We start from the raw sequence: 17,482 nt of genomic DNA, 5'->3' as shown, positions 1-17,482 counted from the left end.
TAGATGTGGAAAAAGCAACAAAAAACTTTAAAAATACTTTTCAGTTGGAAATCTAGGCAGATGGTCACCCTAAACTCATTTTTTAATATACAAAAGAATATGAGATTCAGAATCGTTTCGGGAGTCAAGAGGGGCAAAGGTTTTGTTTGGGGACACAAATATAAGTTAGTGTAGTAGGTACACACCTAGATAAGGCTTAGTTTTTTAAATCCACAGAGAGAACTCCCAAAAAACACACATGTCTCCTTCATTTACTTGTAGTAGAAAAGTATACATACATATATTTGTATAAACCTAAAATTTCTATTTTGTCCTTTTTATGAGGGATGATGATGAAGATTTCCTATTTTTGTTTCCTTCAACAACTTCTGTTTGCATAATAATACATTTTCCCCAGAAGAATTCTATTCCTATACGTAGTTCAAATAAATTAGATGATGAATTTTTAGAGAGCCAGGAGCAAAAGCAAGAGAAAGGAGAAGTAGAAGAAAGGGGATAACTTATGGTATGGGAAAGCTTAACGACAACAACTATGGCTATGACAGTAATCCTAGTCCTTTAACTCTACAGAAAAGACTTGGATTTAGATGTTTAATTAGAAACACAATAGGTGGTTGAATATTTTAAAAATATAATTTAATGTTTGTTGAATTTGTAAGGGATTAAATGACAAAGTTTTCTCTGGAACTACTCGCATGAGCTTGTACTTAGTTGTTTTGAATATATATTTTCTTAAACAACATTCTTCCGCAAAAAAAAAATTGACAATGTTGATCTAAGCCTTAAGATCCTATCCAATGTACTATGTGATCGTCTTATACTTTTCTGCAATACTATGATCGGTACGTACTAGGGACCCTGAAAAAACTGGTCCAGCTAAAGTAAGATTATTGCACTTGATATTTCAAAGGTATTTGATAGGGTTTGGCATCAGGCTCTCTTATCGGAAATTCGTGCTTTCAATTTTCATGAATCCCTCCTTCATTGGATTAGTAATTACCTTTCGGATCGTTCAATACAAGTTGTATTGGATGGATTCAAGTCTGAAAACCACAAAATAAATGCTGGTGTGCCCCAGAGCTCTGTTCTATCTCCAACACACTTTCTCATTTTTATTAATGATCTCCTGTATGCAACTTCTAATCCAATACATTGTTTCGCTGACGATAGTACTCTAAGCTTTTCATATTCGTTTTCAGATTCACACCCCTCTTCCTCGGATGTGGAACTGCAACGACAAAATATGATAAGCTCATTTAATTTCAACCTTAACAGCATTGTACAATGGGGAATAAGAAATCGCGTGGAATTTACACATATACGCGATGTCGCCAAAAATGCCTGAAGATGTTTGGGTTTTCTAAGGAGATACAAGAAGTTTTTCTCCCTCTCTGATCTGGCTGTTATTTACGATACTTATATACGTCCAAAGCTTGAGTAAAGCTCCCATCTCTGGGCTGGTTCTCCTGCAACTAACTTAAGCCTCTTAGACAGTATTGAATGTAGAACGTTAGATTGATCGGTGATATTACCATCATAATATCATTTACGTTACTTGAACATCGTCTAGTTGTTTCTTGCCTCACCCTCTTTCACCGTTATTTTAATGGTTTATGCCCTAGGGAAATAAACAGTTGCATTCCTCCCCTCAAACAGTTCAACCGTAATACTCGCGCTTCTAGGAATGCTCATCAAAATACCCTCGAGCCCAACTTCGGTCGTAATGTCATGTACAGAGATTCGTTCTTTAGCCGTACTCCTCGAATGTGGAATGTCTTGTATACTGTCTTTCTGACTCATCCGAGCTATTCCAAGTGATTTCTGTAACATAGTCTTGGAGTAGATAGTTGGCAAAGTGGTGTTAAACAGAAAGACACTTTCTTTAACAGGTTTTCACAACTGCTTGGCTACGTGGAAGAAATGATCGGCATCCAAACGATCTTTTCTAAAAGCATTTACATCTGTAGGTCTACAGGTGAAATGCGTTGGTCAAAGCATATGCTATCAACAAATAAAACTTTATGTGCCCATCACTTAGGACAAAACGTCACTGTTGGTAGCAGTAATTTCGAGGTAGTCAAAGATATATCGGATCGAACGCCAATTCCAAAAACGACACTTTAGCGCAAATCTGACGAAGAACTATCCTGGTGAACCACTGCAACTTCGGTTTGGCCAAACACTCACGTTATAAAAAAATCTAACTTAACCACTTAATCTACGGCGTCAAGTCCTGGACGATAAGCAAATAAAAGTGAATTGATACTGAGCATTTTCGAGAGAAAAATACATAGATAGATATTTGGTCCTCTATGCAAAGAGCTGTATCATGCTTGAATCTGATTCTGAGGTTGAATAATGAATATTCTTAAAATATTGTTTTTACAGTCTTTTGTTTTTTCTTTGGTTGAACCTTTCTGATTTTGTTTTTTAAATGTCTTCTTTTTCTGGGTTGCCCTTGCCAGCGGCTATTAGACTGCTATTATTCTTTCTATTTTGCTTACCTTTTATGGGAGGCTTGAATTACGAAGGTCTTACAAATTCGGTGGGAGGGATATTACAATCTCTTTTCGGTCTGATTAAGTTCTTCATTTTCAATGGGTTCAGGACGATCAGTGATTGAGCTAGGCAAAAAGTTAACGTCACCGAAAACAATTCGATCTAATGAATATATGCCAGTTTTCTTGAAAGCATTTATGATTGATGTCGGCGTCATAGACTTTGGATATGCCTCACCAACTAAAGCACCCACGTCATATATTGTAACAGACTCACTTGAATGCCTCATCATCCAGGAATCCATGCACGCGTTATAAATGCTTATGAATGGCTTGAATTCACATCGAGAGGCTGAGTTTTGTGAGATGAATGAGCTGATAGGGTTAACATAATTACGCCGTTAGTTTTCGCTAATTCTTAGGGTTGAGACTCATGATTGTCAAGCAATAACAGCGAAGGTGTTTCCTAAGATGAAGAACTGTGCTGCATAAAATGCCTCATCACTTCTGGAAAGAGTTCCGAATTCATCCATCCACTAGGAGTAGCCAAACCTAAAGTACCGGGATATGTGCCTATGTAGTAGCAAATTGAAACAAACAACTATGACAACAAATGTAATTTGTTATGTGAACGTAAATTTAATTTACTGTGTAGCATGTGGTTTTTGAAGTTTTTTTTTTCTGGGAAAAACAATTACGGGTAGAAGCGGTATTCCACTTGCTCAAAATATTGCACATGTTGTTCACATGTTGTTCTGCTAGAAGACCTGGTGAGATTGGTAGATTGGTGCAGGATAAATAACCTTCATTTGAACGTAGAAAAATGTCAAATACTATCGTGTTTCAGGATTCTTAATCCAATTGTCTTTGATTTCAATATCGATAACATAATTCTAACAAGGGTAAATCAAAAAAAAGACTTGGGAGTAATCCTAGATGTTAATCTATCGTTCCTTCCTCATTATGATTACTTGATCAATAAAGCGAATCAGATGCTGGGTTTTATAAAAAGAAATACCAGAGAATTTACTGATTCATTCACTTTATTATCTCTTTATAACTCTCTGGTAAGATCAGTACTTGAGTATTGCTGTACAGTTTGGAATCCTTACTATGCAAATACATCAGAAAGAATTGAAAAAATTCAAAGAAATTTTACACGTTATGCTTTTTTCAAGTTAAATTGGAGAATAGTAACACCTCCTTATGAAACCAGATGCCTGTTGTTTGGAATAAAAACGCTAGAAGCTCGTCGTAAATACTTTTCAATTATGTTTGTTCGGGATATCATTACAAATCATGTTAATTGTCCTCCTCTAGCAGCTCTAGTCCATGAGAGTAATGCTCCTCTAAGAATTACACGAGAACGGTTTTTAATTTATGAGCAGTTTCACCGCACAAACTATGGACGCAATGAACCCATTTCTCGTTGCATCAGAGAAAGCAATTTAGTTTGCTCTGGGATAAACTTTTATATGGATTGCACCAGAGAAACTTTTAAATCAATAGTTTTAAACAAAATTTAAATATTGTTATTTATTACACATGTATAACATTTTTTATTATTTAATACTAGATAAACTATGTAAATCAATTAAATGTAATTTGAATTGTATATACCCACCTACAAATATGTAACTAAATTTTTAATTATGTATCTTAGTCTATAAGAGTTCAATATGCTCTGATTGATGAAATAAATAAATAAATAAATAAATAAAATGCCATTTTCGCCACCTGTAACATTAGATATGCACCGTATTCTCTTCGGGACTAGAATTTTTAAAGGTTTATGAACGGTTGTGGTGGCAGTTTCGTCCAAATTATAAATGCTTGTCCCGTTGGAAAATTGAGGATGTCTTATCAAAACACTCTCCAGATTATTAAAATATATACATCAACGTTGTATTTATTAAATCCTGCTGCCCGCGCTAAACTGCAGCTCTCAGGGATTCTCAATGAGACATCTGGAAGTCTGGGTCAAAAACCTGTCAACCAGTCGATGCCTGCCATTTGGTTTCTCGTCCAGCTCTCGAGAACTTTGATTTTATTTATTTCGGTATTCAATTTTCGAAAGGCCATAAAAAAGATAAGCTTTTAGTGTCTGCTCTTGAGCGTCGGTAAGAACTTTGTTGATTTCATAGTTAGGAACAAGTCTGATGTTTGCTTGTTCTGGATTATTTTTTATTTTTTTGTAATACCGATACAGGGTTGTAAACGATCATTTTTTTGATTTTGCAGCTTCCCTGATGCTTTTCCCTTTCTTGATCAAATCGAAAGCACCTTGCATCATGTTTGAAGAATGCGAACCCACTATTCGATTCGATCTGTGTTTTTACGTGCCATATCAAACTACAAAATAAAAAAAAAAAACATTTCCACCAAAATAGAAAAATGGATAACAATTTTTCAATTGATTCATCTAAAAAGACCCGCAGAAACAAAACCTTCCAATAAAATCTGAAGCTAGAAAATGGATCCGAAATATTTTAGCCAGAAAAATCTGTTGCAAAAGCTACACAGACATCGAAAAATTCAGCTGATAAATTAATGTTTGGATGAAAAAATGCCCGGAAATTTTTACGAATCCCGAAGAACTGTATCATGATATCCGTTCGTAGTGGAAAATCTCATACAATTTTGGATTACTAACGGATTTCATGATATAGTTTTTCGGGATTCGTAAAAACTTCCGATTACGATGGAATTCATGATAGGGCTGAATATCAAATTGAAATACTGAAGTAATTCAAAAACGCAGTGTATCACTAAATCAGCGTCAGTAATGTTATATTACAACTCCGAAATGGAGACCGTCTTAAATATACGATCAAATTATATTACATACTACTCAGCACATAAATGTACAGAGAACACAGCACTTTGAGCGACTATAGACTATATAAGGTGATAACAACACAAGACATTAATACAAGACGGAAGGACAGAGGAAAAAGATAAAATGTTCGGAGATAAGGGAGAACCAATCCTCATGAACTAAAGGTCTATATGCTATGGAAAATTTTCACAGCTATAAACTTAAAGTAAGTTTTAAATTTAGTTCAAGTCATCTCTCCAGCCTAAACATGGTCTGCCAAGCTGTCTATAAGGGACTTTCTTGACCATTTCCTCTTTGGTCCTGCGAGCTAAGTGTCCAGCACATCGCATACTCCCAAGCTTAAAAGATATCTGCTTTGCGACGATATTTGCCTCGAGGTAGATTCATAATTGAAGCGTCTCCGGAATCGTCCTTCGTTACCTAACCTAAGAAGTCGGAGTGCCTTCTACCAAGCACCGAGATATCAGATCTATTTATGGGTACTGGCAGAACTATATTCCTTTACAGAAGCAGGTATTTAAAGAATTGCGCTATTTCAAATTCGTGCTCCAAAATACCTTGACTTTTTGACCAACTGTTTTTCTTGCAGTCGACGCCACCATGTTCGTTTTTCCTTCAGTATTGTTTAGATTTTGTGCTGCCTACACGATTTTGATGAAGGAATCCTGTACATCTTGTTTGGTTTTCCCGATTATGTCGATGTCGCATGCCTGTTAGAGTCAAGGATTGTTTCCTCCAATTCCAGGTTGAAGAAAAGGCGGTCCAACCCGTCTATTTTATCATGGTTTTGTTAAGTTCTAGTTCTACTTTGACTACATTTTAGTAGGTCGCTTTATGGTCTTTAAATAGGTGATAAGTTGGAACAATACATTCTAAGGGTAAAAATCTGATCGGTTGTTGATTTACCTTGGATGAAGACATATTGATATTGTCCGATGATAGTTTTAGCGTATGGGGTTATCCGTTCTGCACGTTGTGACATCTCCTTTATTATGCATGGGGCGGATAGTACCTTTTCGCCGGTCTGCTTGCATTTCTTCATGGTGCCATACGTATTTTCATAAATGCCTCGAAGTAATCTTGGCCTATCGACTTCTTCTATGATTGCTGGCCCTGGCAGTATCATATATATATATATATTTTATTTGTAGCCAAATTTTGTGTTTACATTTTTCATACTTAAACCTATATTGCACAATTTACAGAGATTGGTATATATGCTACCTTACTACTGCCAAGTATATATTTTGTAATCAATTTTATAAAGCTTTAATTTGAGATTTGAAGGAAAAGCTACTGTTAAAAACCTTCATTAAACAAAATAAAAAAAAAAAAAACATAAAAGGCGTAGACGTGTTGAGAGAAGGGGTGGTTTCAACACGAAGGTGGTTTCAACACGAAGGGATACAATACCCAGTTCAAAACAGCTTTTACAAAAGAAATATAATTTATGTAGGTACATAATATTTACATATCAGTCTTTATTACGAATAAATAAACAGTATTATTATTACTAGAATAATAAATAAATAAATGAATAAATAAATACAATCATATGGGCTCAATCGTTAATCAGATTTTCTCTCCGTCCTTGCAATATGTGCAGCATGGTGTTTGCAGCGTCATTTTACGGGCCGATTATTAGTTCTTCATCGCCTTGTGTGGACCTCGCTCGCGAATTTTTTCGAGTTCAAGTTTTCCTCTTAGACTGATTTTTTCTGAAAGGTTATGAGCCTGTTGATAATCTCAGGAACAAGTTGACCATATTAGTCAAACCCTTGTATAATTCGTTTCAAGCGGTTATGGTCACTCTAGTTTTCGTATAGGTACGCTACATATTATTCCCCTATTCGGCTGATGGGTGACCGCCTGAATCTGTGACATCAGATCACTCTTGGTAAATGTATTTAATTTTTGAAAGTATCAAATAACAAACCCACAACCCCAGTAGGAGGAAGATAGCGTCAACATATCGTAGGTCTTAAATAAGTATGCGACTTCACTGAGGTATACTCAATGTCTGAGACTGCAAAATTGTATAACCCACATCATTAGAATTAATGATTACTGAGAATTGATTCATTTCAAAGTTATTTTTAGGTATAACATACCTGTCTGCTAACGGTTTAACATTACTTATAGCTAAGTCTTTTGGTTCATATATGAAGTCTCTTGATGTCCATTCAACCATTAAGACCTTCAAAGAACAACAATAGCAACAAACAATGTAAAAAAATATAACTCATGTTAATTCCCAACTTATTTACAAAAAATCATCTGTCAAAAAGTCAAAAGACAATATAATGATATGTTTATCAGACTTTATGGCTGCGACAAAGATGAAGACGATGACGTCAAAAACAGCAACTACAACAACAGAAACGACGAACGACAAAAGATGACGATAGACAGACAATGAACTGTGATTTCAAATCAAATTCTCTCCTTCAAAGCATCTTCTTCGTCTTCGGTCTTCGGTCTTCTTAATTCCATTGAAATACGTTAAAAAAGAACTCAAGATGTGAAGAAAATTGAAGAAAGCCAAAAGAAAGAAAAATAAGGTACCTACGAATATGTATGTGTATAGTATCCTTCAGAAACCACATTTACTGAATAGTCTGTGATCACATTATGCCAACCCGATAACAAATCCTTTTCTCTTCTTTTTCTGCGATGTTTTTCTTCTTGTATTCCTATGGCGCGCATTAAAAGTCACTTTGACTTTGACGGAAACATTTACTCTCTCTCTTTCTGTATGTTTGCCTTTGCACCCAGCTCCAGCCAAAATCCTTCCATGGTTGCCATTTTTTTGTTCTGTTTCTGAGCGTGTAGCTAGCGACAAGGACGAGGCGGCGAGGACGTTGTTGTAAACGGTTCTTCTTCGTGCCACTAACCATCTTGCTGCCGCCATTTTAGATGTTTTTCTTTTTTGCAAAACGAGGATGCCATTTGGTGTGAGTATATTTGCAAAGAGCATCACAACGGCGCGTAAAATCCGATTTCGTTTCGTTTGACGATTTATTGCATATGTTCACATACTTAAGCTAGCTCAAGCACAAGAACCAAACATTACACACACGCATACCTACACCCCTATATATTGAAAAGGGACTCGAAGCACAAGATGAAGAAAATGGTAGAACTTATTTATTTGAGTTATTTTGCTTACTATTTTGCAACCATTTTTTTTGTTACTAACTTACAATCTTCTGTGAATAATCATGACGTTATTTCTGTACATTTATTATTTGCTTCTATCTAAGAACTGCATGCATCCTCGACTCACTATGTGTAGGTAAATATGATTATGTTACCAATCCTATACACATACACGCATTTACATACTTACATATTGATAATGGTTTTTGTATTTATTCTTATATATGTATCGTATGTGTCTACCTATGAACATTTAGTTAGATGGGCCTGCTTAATGTTTATAGGTATTTTTCTTCATGTCTACTGTTTTGCAAGGAATTCCATCAGGACATGAATGATTTAACATGAAATTTTTGAAACAAATCATAGCTTTTTTGTTAAACAGAAGTAAGGTGTCTGGCAGATTTTTAGGAAGGTTATGAGTTTTAAGAACAATAAAACTGACAATTTGATTCAATATGGCTGTTTGTTTGATGATAGGTTATGAAAAATGAAATGTCAGTTTGCAAGCTGTCGCTGTGACATCTATTAGTGACATTTATTACCTGATGTCTCTTTGTTGCATGGTAACGTTTAATATGTCAAAATGTATCGAAACGAAATGTATAAAATATTGTTTTTAATGATTTTTTAATACCTACCTACATATTTCGTTGTTATCGATATCAATATTAACGTGAGTAGGCAAGGTAAGGTTAGGTTAAAGTGGCTGTAAATGATAGAATCGGACACACTTAGACCGGTTTAATGGCCGCTTGTGGTACCACAGGAATCATGAGGCTTCTTCCTTACCTCAATGGAACCAGTTTGAGTCACTTACGATTGATATAATTTAGATCGTTTAGATCGTTAAAGAAGAATTCTCCTAGGAAATTGTTGGGTTTTCTAGCCAAAACAGGGCATGTACAGAGAAGATGAAGAACTGTTTCCTCCTCTTCCTCGTCCATACAGATTCTGCAAAAGACATTTGAGAATACTCCTAGTCACGTGGCGTGCTTTCCCATTAGACAGTGTCCGGTTATGACACCTATTATCGAGCTTATATGCGATATACTAAGAGATAGCTGCAAACACCTTGATCGCTTTAAATCTCGTTATCGTTAAAGAAGAATTCTCCTAGGAAATTTTTGGGTTTTCTAGCCAAAACAGGGCATGTACAGAGAAGATGAAGAACTGTTTCCTCCTCTTCCTCGTCCATACAGATTCTGCAAAAGACATTTGAGAATACTCCTAGTCACGTGGCGTGCTTTCCCATTAGACAGTGTCCGGTTATGACACCTATTATCGAGCTTATATGCGATATACTAAGAGATAGCTGCAAACACCTTGATCGCTTTAAGTGCTGCCCATATTTTTTTTGTGACCTAACACCTGGTTTTTTCATTCTTCATAGCGTAGCGATTGGTATACCTGTATGAGCTAAACGTGGTAGGATGGGCTGAACTGTACCGTTCCTGGCGAGTTCATCTGGATTACAGTTACCTGGAATGTCTCTATGGCCAAGCACCCAGCAACGGTGAATATTAAACTGGTGTGCCATCTCCATTAGAGATGATCAATAGTTATGGACTGTTATAGAGTTCGTAGAGACAGAGTCCAGTGATTTCATAGCAGCCTGACTATCTAAGAAAATAGGGCCTGGAATACGCTACAATGATTGGGAAGGCTAAATGAGAGACTTAATTTCAGTCGTTCAGAGTACACACCCACACCAATCCCTTCCCAGATATATCTGGGTATAGAAACCTCGAAATTTCTGTTGAGTTGCAGTTGGGGGGTGGTGTAGTCTGTGTGCTTTGGAATTGATTCTAAATACCTAAGAATTACGTAGTGGCCAATGTTGTTGTTAGTCTACTGTGACGAAGCTTTAAGGCGAAGCAGAGCTCTTTGTTTGCTATATATGTCAGGAGGTGTTAAGTAGAGTAAGGTGTCCAGTGCCGCAGATGAGGTCGTGCGAAGCAATCCGCTTATACATAGGCTAGCTGAAAGTTGGACTTTATTTAATTTATCCCGTTTTATTCCTTTCCCTAAAGCAGTCCACCATACTGCCACTCTGTACAATAAAATCGGTCTGATTACCTATGTGTATAGCCAATGCGTGATTCTGGGTTGTAAGCCTCATTTATTACCAATAGCTTTTTTTGCAAGAAAAGAGAGCTACAGTAGCGTTTTTGACTCTTTCCTGTACGTTGCGTTTCTAATTAAGTTTTTTATCTTAGACAAGACACAAGTATTTAGCCTAGTCTGAAAATTTTAATAAAATAAATAAAATAAATAAATTGGGTGGCGTAACAGTCCGTTGTGAACCAGGGCCTATTGAATTACAACTCTCAACCATTCCTGTGTGCGAGTACTGTTTTCAGGAAGGGACCTACAATATTAGGTCGAATCCGAACGACTAATTTAAGAAAGCACTTTTTTCATGACAAGAATTACTCTTGAAGGATTTGTCAATTCCTCGCCAGAGGCAGTACCCACGAAAATTATTTTTTTTTAAATTAAGGAGGCACAGGCAGGGATTGAACCCAAGACCCCTTGCATGACAGTCCAACGCATTATTTTTTTTTTTTTTTATTCATTTTTATTAGTTCAATCTTAAACCTATCTTAAAGCTAGACAAAAATTCATAAAACGAGCCTAATTATCCATAACTTACAACTAACTTAATGGTCCTGTTTGCGAACGAATCAATAGACTGTATGTAAATGTTTTATATTTATTCTTGTTTAACTCGATTTTGAAGTAACCAACAAAATTAAAGAGGCACCAATCAATATGTGAAATATATGTGTGTTGTATTTGTTAAATTATTGTTTTGTGATACAAAATATTACCATGTCTGCACAGCTTGACGATCGAAATCCAAGAGATCGATTCTTGCATAAATTCTTGATTGCAAGGTGCAAGAATTTGACCACAAAAGAGAATGCGAGATTAAAATTGAGTGAAACTAAATAACTGTGTAGCTGATAAGAAGATTGTGCATGAGTTTTAACATTAGATTTAAGTAGGCAAAAATTAACTGGACAATTTTAAATTTATAGAAATAACATAGTGTATGGTTTGAATGTTTGGTAAAATGTGTAAATGATATAATTTTTATGAGTTTAGGTATGAATGATTTTAAAGTAAATTTCAATGAATTGAATGATTTGAATGATTGAAATAAAGTAAAATAATTAAAAATAGTTTGAATTGATGATATATTGAATGTTGTTTAATCCTGAACATCCCGGCCCCCCTGGAACGAGTTTCAGGACATGGGTACAACTGCCAGCTTGGTGATTGCACGAACAAAGGTTCCACCATTCGTTTTTACAGTTGCAACTCGTACTCGACCATCTGTACCTTGAGTTGTTGCTGTGATTTTGCCAAGTAGCCACTTTGTTGGGGGAAGATTTGGTTCCTTTATTATAACAAGGTCCCCTGGTTTTAGGTTTGGACTCTGCTGCTTCCACTTTGGCCGTTCTTGAAGTGTGGTGATATACTCCATGTGCCACCGTTTCCAAAAACCTTGAACCATATTTTGTAGGTGATTCCAATGTGTGAGTCGATTTAGTGGCGTGTTTAAAGTGGTAGGCTCCGGGACAGCAGTAAACGGTTCACCTATAATAAAATGAGCGGGGGTTAGAGGGTTTAAATCTTGATCGGATATAACACAAAGAGGACGAGAATTCAGAACAGCTTCGATCTGAGTGAGAACGGTGTACATTTCTTCAAATGTAAGAATCGTTGCTCCGACTACTCGTCGAAGGTGAAATTTGACGGACTTGACACCTGCCTCCCAAAGACCGCCAAAGTGTGGTGACGATGGGGGGATGAAGTGCCATGCGATGCTGTCCTTAGCAAGTGACGTTGCAACATCTTCGTTATACGCTTCTGATAACACCAACTTATGCATCTCGTTGAGACACCGACGTGCGCCTTGGAAGTTGGTTCCATTGTCCGAGTAAACGTTCGAACATAATCCACGACGAGACACAAATCGACGAAATGCGGCAAGAAACGCTTCGGAAGTAAGGTCACTCACTAGCTCGAGGTGGATGGCTTTAGTGGCCATACACACAAATAGGCATATGTATGCTTTTGACGTCTTTGGATTACGACCTTTGGACAATTTTATGTTGAATGGCCCTGCATAATCGCACCCAGTATTCGAAAAGGGACGACTTTGCGAGATCCTTTGTGATGGCAAATCACCCATTAGTTGCGAAGTAGTACTTTTCCGAAGTTTGAAGCATCTTTTGCAGTTGAAAACAATCTTGCGGATTGAATTTCGACATCCCAAAATCCAAAACTGCTGCCTTACGATGGCAAATGTTGCGGAAACTCCTGGATGAAGATTATTTTTGTGGATATCTTCTATAATGAGAGAGGAAAATCTATTATTTGGCAGAATATAAGGATGTTTTATATTAAAAGATATGTAAGAATTTTTAATTCTTCCTCCTACTCTTAGAAGACCTTTGTTGTCAAGGAAAGGGGCGTATTTTAGAAGTTTGGATTTTAAGGGTAGTTCTTTTTTGACTATTAAAGTACGAATATCTTCACTGAATGATGTTAGTTGGACCGATTTAATTATGGTTGTTTTGGCGATATGAATTTCTTTTACAGTTAAGTACGAGGTACGACGCTGACGTTTTGAATTTTTACTTAAATAGTTGAATATGAAGCGAATGACGTACGCGAGTATTCTTTGCATTCGAAACCACGACGAGGTCTTACTGATTATATGATCAATGACATCAAACTTTTTCACTGAAGTTTGGAGCACTTGATGCGGAGATAGTCTTTGTTCGAGTAAAATTTCGTTATTTTCTTGTTGTAAGGTTACGAATTTGGGTTTAGGCCATGCATTCTCCTGCAGACACAACCATGATGGACCAGTCCACCAGAGGTGATGGTTCGGGAGATTCGACGGAGTAACACCGCGCGACGAACAATCTGCTGGATTTGACTCTGATGATATATGGCGCCAGCAACTCCTTGGTGTAACTTCCAGTATAGCAGCGGTTCTGTTGGCGACAAAGGTAACCCAGCGACGAGGAGGTGAAGAGAGCCAGTGCAACACTATTTCAGAGTCGCACCAAGCCACAGTTTTTGAAAATTTGTACGAAAGCGATGTTTTGATTAGGTTGATCAGGCGAACTAATAGCAAGGCCCCACATAGCTCCAAACGGGGGATTGAAATCGGCTTCAGTGGAGCGACCTTTGTTTTTGCTGCAATTATGGTTATTTTGTACACACCTTCAGCAATTTTACACCGGGTATATAAAACAGCACCGTACGCACGTGATGATGCATCACAAAACCCGTGAAGCTCTATGTCGTTGAACGAAGATTGGAACAAGTTTCTCGGGATTCTAATTTGCTCAAAACAAGGAAGCTCCTCTCTGTACCTTGCCCATCGGTCAGCTAATCCCAGAGGCAGCTGGTCGTCCCATCCTAGTTTTAAGTCTGAAGACCAGAGTTCCTGAAAGAGGATTTTGAAAAGCACGACTGAAGGCGCTAACAGTCCCAATGGGTCAAATATCCGCGACACTTCTGACAACAATGAACGCCTGGTAAGTGAAATGGTTGGAAGTACTTTTGACATACGAAAAGCATATTCATCACTTGAAGGGTTCCAATGCATACCAAGCACCTTAACAAACGATTTTGAGCGTTCTGTATCAAAGAAAGCGTACTCACAATCTTCCTTTGGAAGAGAAGCAAGAAGTGACCAACTGTTAGAACTCCATTTTCGCAGCTGAAGTTTGGCCATTGATAGAAGAGCAACTAATTCCGACTGCAATTCGATGAGTTCCTTGGTAGATTTTGCCCCTGTCATCACGTCGTCAACATAAACATCTTCCAAAAGAACACGGGCTGCATTTGGATACTCGGATCGGTAATCTTCTGCAAGCTGTTTTAATACGCGAACGGACAAAAACGGAGCGGGTGCTGTACCGTATGTAACGGTATGTAATCGATAGTGTTCTATTTCCTTGGAAGGAGAATCGCGCCAAACAATCCGTTGGTAATCAGCGTGGGGATCCTCTATCCAAATTTGGCGAAACATTTTAACTACGTCCGCCGTGAACACGAAAGGATGTCGTCGAAAGCGTAAACACACACCTATCAGATCACGTTGAATCGGAGGGCCTACTAACAGTGTACTGTTCAAGGATTTTCCTGCTGAGTCTTTAGCTGAGCCATCGAAAACGACACGCAATTTTGTGGACGAGCTGTCCGGTTTCAAGACCGCATGATGAGGCAGATAAAAACACCTGCCACTAGAGACCTTAATTTCATCGTTAGGAATTCGAGTCATATGACCTAAGTCAATGTATTCTCGCATAAAATTAGAATACAACTCTCGCAATTTTGGATTTTGATTAAAACGACGTTCCATTGCATGAAGACGAGAAACAGCGAGTGAAAGAGTATTTTCGAACGACGGATTTGGTGTTTTAAATGGAAGCTGAACTACATACTTCAAATCTGGAGAACGAGAAAATGTCTGGCGAAAGTGTTCTTCTGCTTGTTCGACCACAATTGAATGAATTGCTGGAGCAACTTCCTCAAGTTCCCAGAGCCGTTGCATCGAGTTATCTATGTCGATAGTAGAATGACACGAGAGAAAATGATTTGATTCTTCTCGTTCGAAGAATTGTCCCGTAATGACCCACCCAAACGAAGTACTTTGGGCGATTGGATATCCATCAGGACCTCGAATTTGTCCACCTTTAATAATGGTCCAAAGCTTATCACCACCAAGAAGAATATCGATAGGAGCAGCGATGTTAAAGTTTGGATCAGCGAGTTCAAGATTTGAAATATAAGACCAAGATGAAACGTCAATGGATTTAGATGGTAAATTGGAAGTCAATTTGTCGAGAATAAAGGCATCAACGAACAGATGTGACGAGTTGCAACGAGAATGAATATTTAAGGATATGCGACCTTTGGTATATCCTATCTCTGTCGATGATAAACCGAGGATAGGAATTTTCGAATGAGTTCGTTGAACACCGAGTCTTTGAACAAAAGATTCAACAATAAATGAAGACTGTGACCCGGAATCAAGGAGCACCCGACAGTCTATAAAATTTCCTTGAACGTCTTCAATTTTAGCCCAGATGGTTGGTAGAAGAGTTTTCTTCCGACAGCTAAGACCAAGCGAATGATTATTAATGACCGGTATATTAGATGTAGCGAGATTTGACAACGGTAATTGAAGCTGATTAGAAGATACAGAAGATGATTTTGAATTATTGATTTCAACTGGGTGCACTAGCGAATGATGGCGTGATTTGCACACCCTACAACGAAACGATGAATGGCAATTTTTCGACGAATGCCCAGCACGAAGACAATTGAAACATAAACGATTTGTCTTTGCAAAGTTTCGGCGAGATTCAACGTCTAACCCGACGAATTTGGAGCACTGTGGAAGGATATGACTGTCTTGACACATTGGGCATTTAGATGTTGAAGCTGAATCTGAAGGCCCAGCTAAATGAGCCCGAATGCTATTCGATAGCTTTGTACGCGATGTTACCGAACGATTGTTAAGAGATTGGCATGCTTCAAGAGCATCACACCGCTCTTCTAAGAATTCTAAAAATTCTATTATTGTGCAATCTTCCCGAGATCCGATATGTTCTGCCCAAGATTGTTTTGAATCGGAATCCAATTTGTTTAATAACAAATAAATAAGCCATGGGTCGCGGCCCGATTTGTTCAAAGCACTTAGCCCACGCACAACTTCATCGGCACCGTCAGATATTTTTCTTAATGTTTGTACATTAGAGACACTGGCAGAAGGAAGCGACAAAAAGGTTTCTATAAATGATTGTACGATTAATTGACACCGATCATAACGTTTTTCTAAGCGATCCCATGCTTCGGGATAATTTGTATCACTAATTGCAATGTGTTTTATTAGATTAGCTGCATCACCGCGCAAATAGGATTTCAAATAATGAAATTTATGAGTTGGACTAAGATTTTTCCTCGTATCAACTGACCCCAAGAAAAGATCCCTAAAGGAAGGCCAATCCTTATAGCTGCCGCTAAATGGTGGCACAATTATCGAAGGAAGTTTTGTAGTATTCGAATCATTGGCAGACAACGGAGCCGAACCTAGTTTTTCTAGAAATATCGATTGCTGATCAGCTAAACGATCTATAGCGTCAGATGTTTTAGCAGAAATTCCATCGGAATTAACTTTTTCGCGAATAGCTTTGACAATTTGAGAATTCGTTACAAAATATTTTGTTTCGTATGCCGAAAACTCATTTTCCATTTCATCGACTTCTGTTTCTTCTGATTGCTGAAGAATCTCATTATGAAGTGCAGAAAATTCTGTCCACGCGGTTTCTAATTTTCCTAACCGAATTTCCAGCATTTCTATCGGTGTAGATTCATCAATTGTCTCTACAAATGCTGCCGCCCGAGTTAAACGACCTTTAGCATTACCACATTTAACTTTTAATGCACTCGCCATCGCACAATTTAATGCTTAATATATATATATATTTGTTCTCAGCAAAAAGAAAACTATGTTCAGTTTTAGCGAACAATGAGCGGATAAATTATTATTAATTATAATACAAGCACTCAATGTTCACACTTTAAAGTTTAAATTAATTTTACAAATACTCGTATAATTTGAAAGTCTATTAAAGTTCACGAAACCTTGCAAGTGGAGTGACGTCGCATATACATCTGTACATATAGATTCATGTAATCAATATATTGTACATATGATTAATATGAAACATTATTTTTATACCACTTTTGATTTTTTATCTAATTCAATCAATTATAATTCGGCGTTGAAGGACCACAATGTTTGCGAACGAATCAATAGACTGTATGTAAATGTTTTATATTTATTCTTGTTTAACTCGATTTTGAAGTAACCAACAAAATTAAAGAGGCACCAATCAATATGTGAAATATATGTGTGTTGTATTTGTTAAATTATTGTTTTGTGATA

The 17,482-nt window shown here is 37.2% G+C and overlaps 1 protein-coding gene across 1 annotated transcript; it reads right to left on the bottom strand.

The window, feature by feature from the left end:
- Positions 1–11,749: 11,749 nt before the first annotated feature.
- LOC129947389 (uncharacterized) lies at positions 11,750–16,987 on the bottom strand. The gene has a single exon (XM_056057927.1). It carries the CDS (start codon positions 16,985–16,987, stop codon positions 11,750–11,752), a length of 5,238 nt encoding a protein of 1,745 aa, XP_055913902.1.
- Positions 16,988–17,482: the final 495 nt, after the last annotated feature.

The sequence above is a fragment of the Eupeodes corollae genome, chromosome 1, assembly GCF_945859685.1.
Source record: "Eupeodes corollae chromosome 1, idEupCoro1.1, whole genome shotgun sequence".
Classification (NCBI taxonomy): Eukaryota; Metazoa; Arthropoda; class Insecta; order Diptera; family Syrphidae; genus Eupeodes; species Eupeodes corollae.
The sequence above is the reverse complement of the archived record's forward strand: the minus strand, read 5'-3'. Positions and strand labels throughout refer to the sequence as shown.

Coding starts and splice junctions, on each gene's coding strand:
- LOC129947389 (XM_056057927.1), bottom strand. CDS start 16,987: ATGGCGAGTGCATTAAAAGTTAAATGTGGTAATGCTAAAGGTCGTTTA.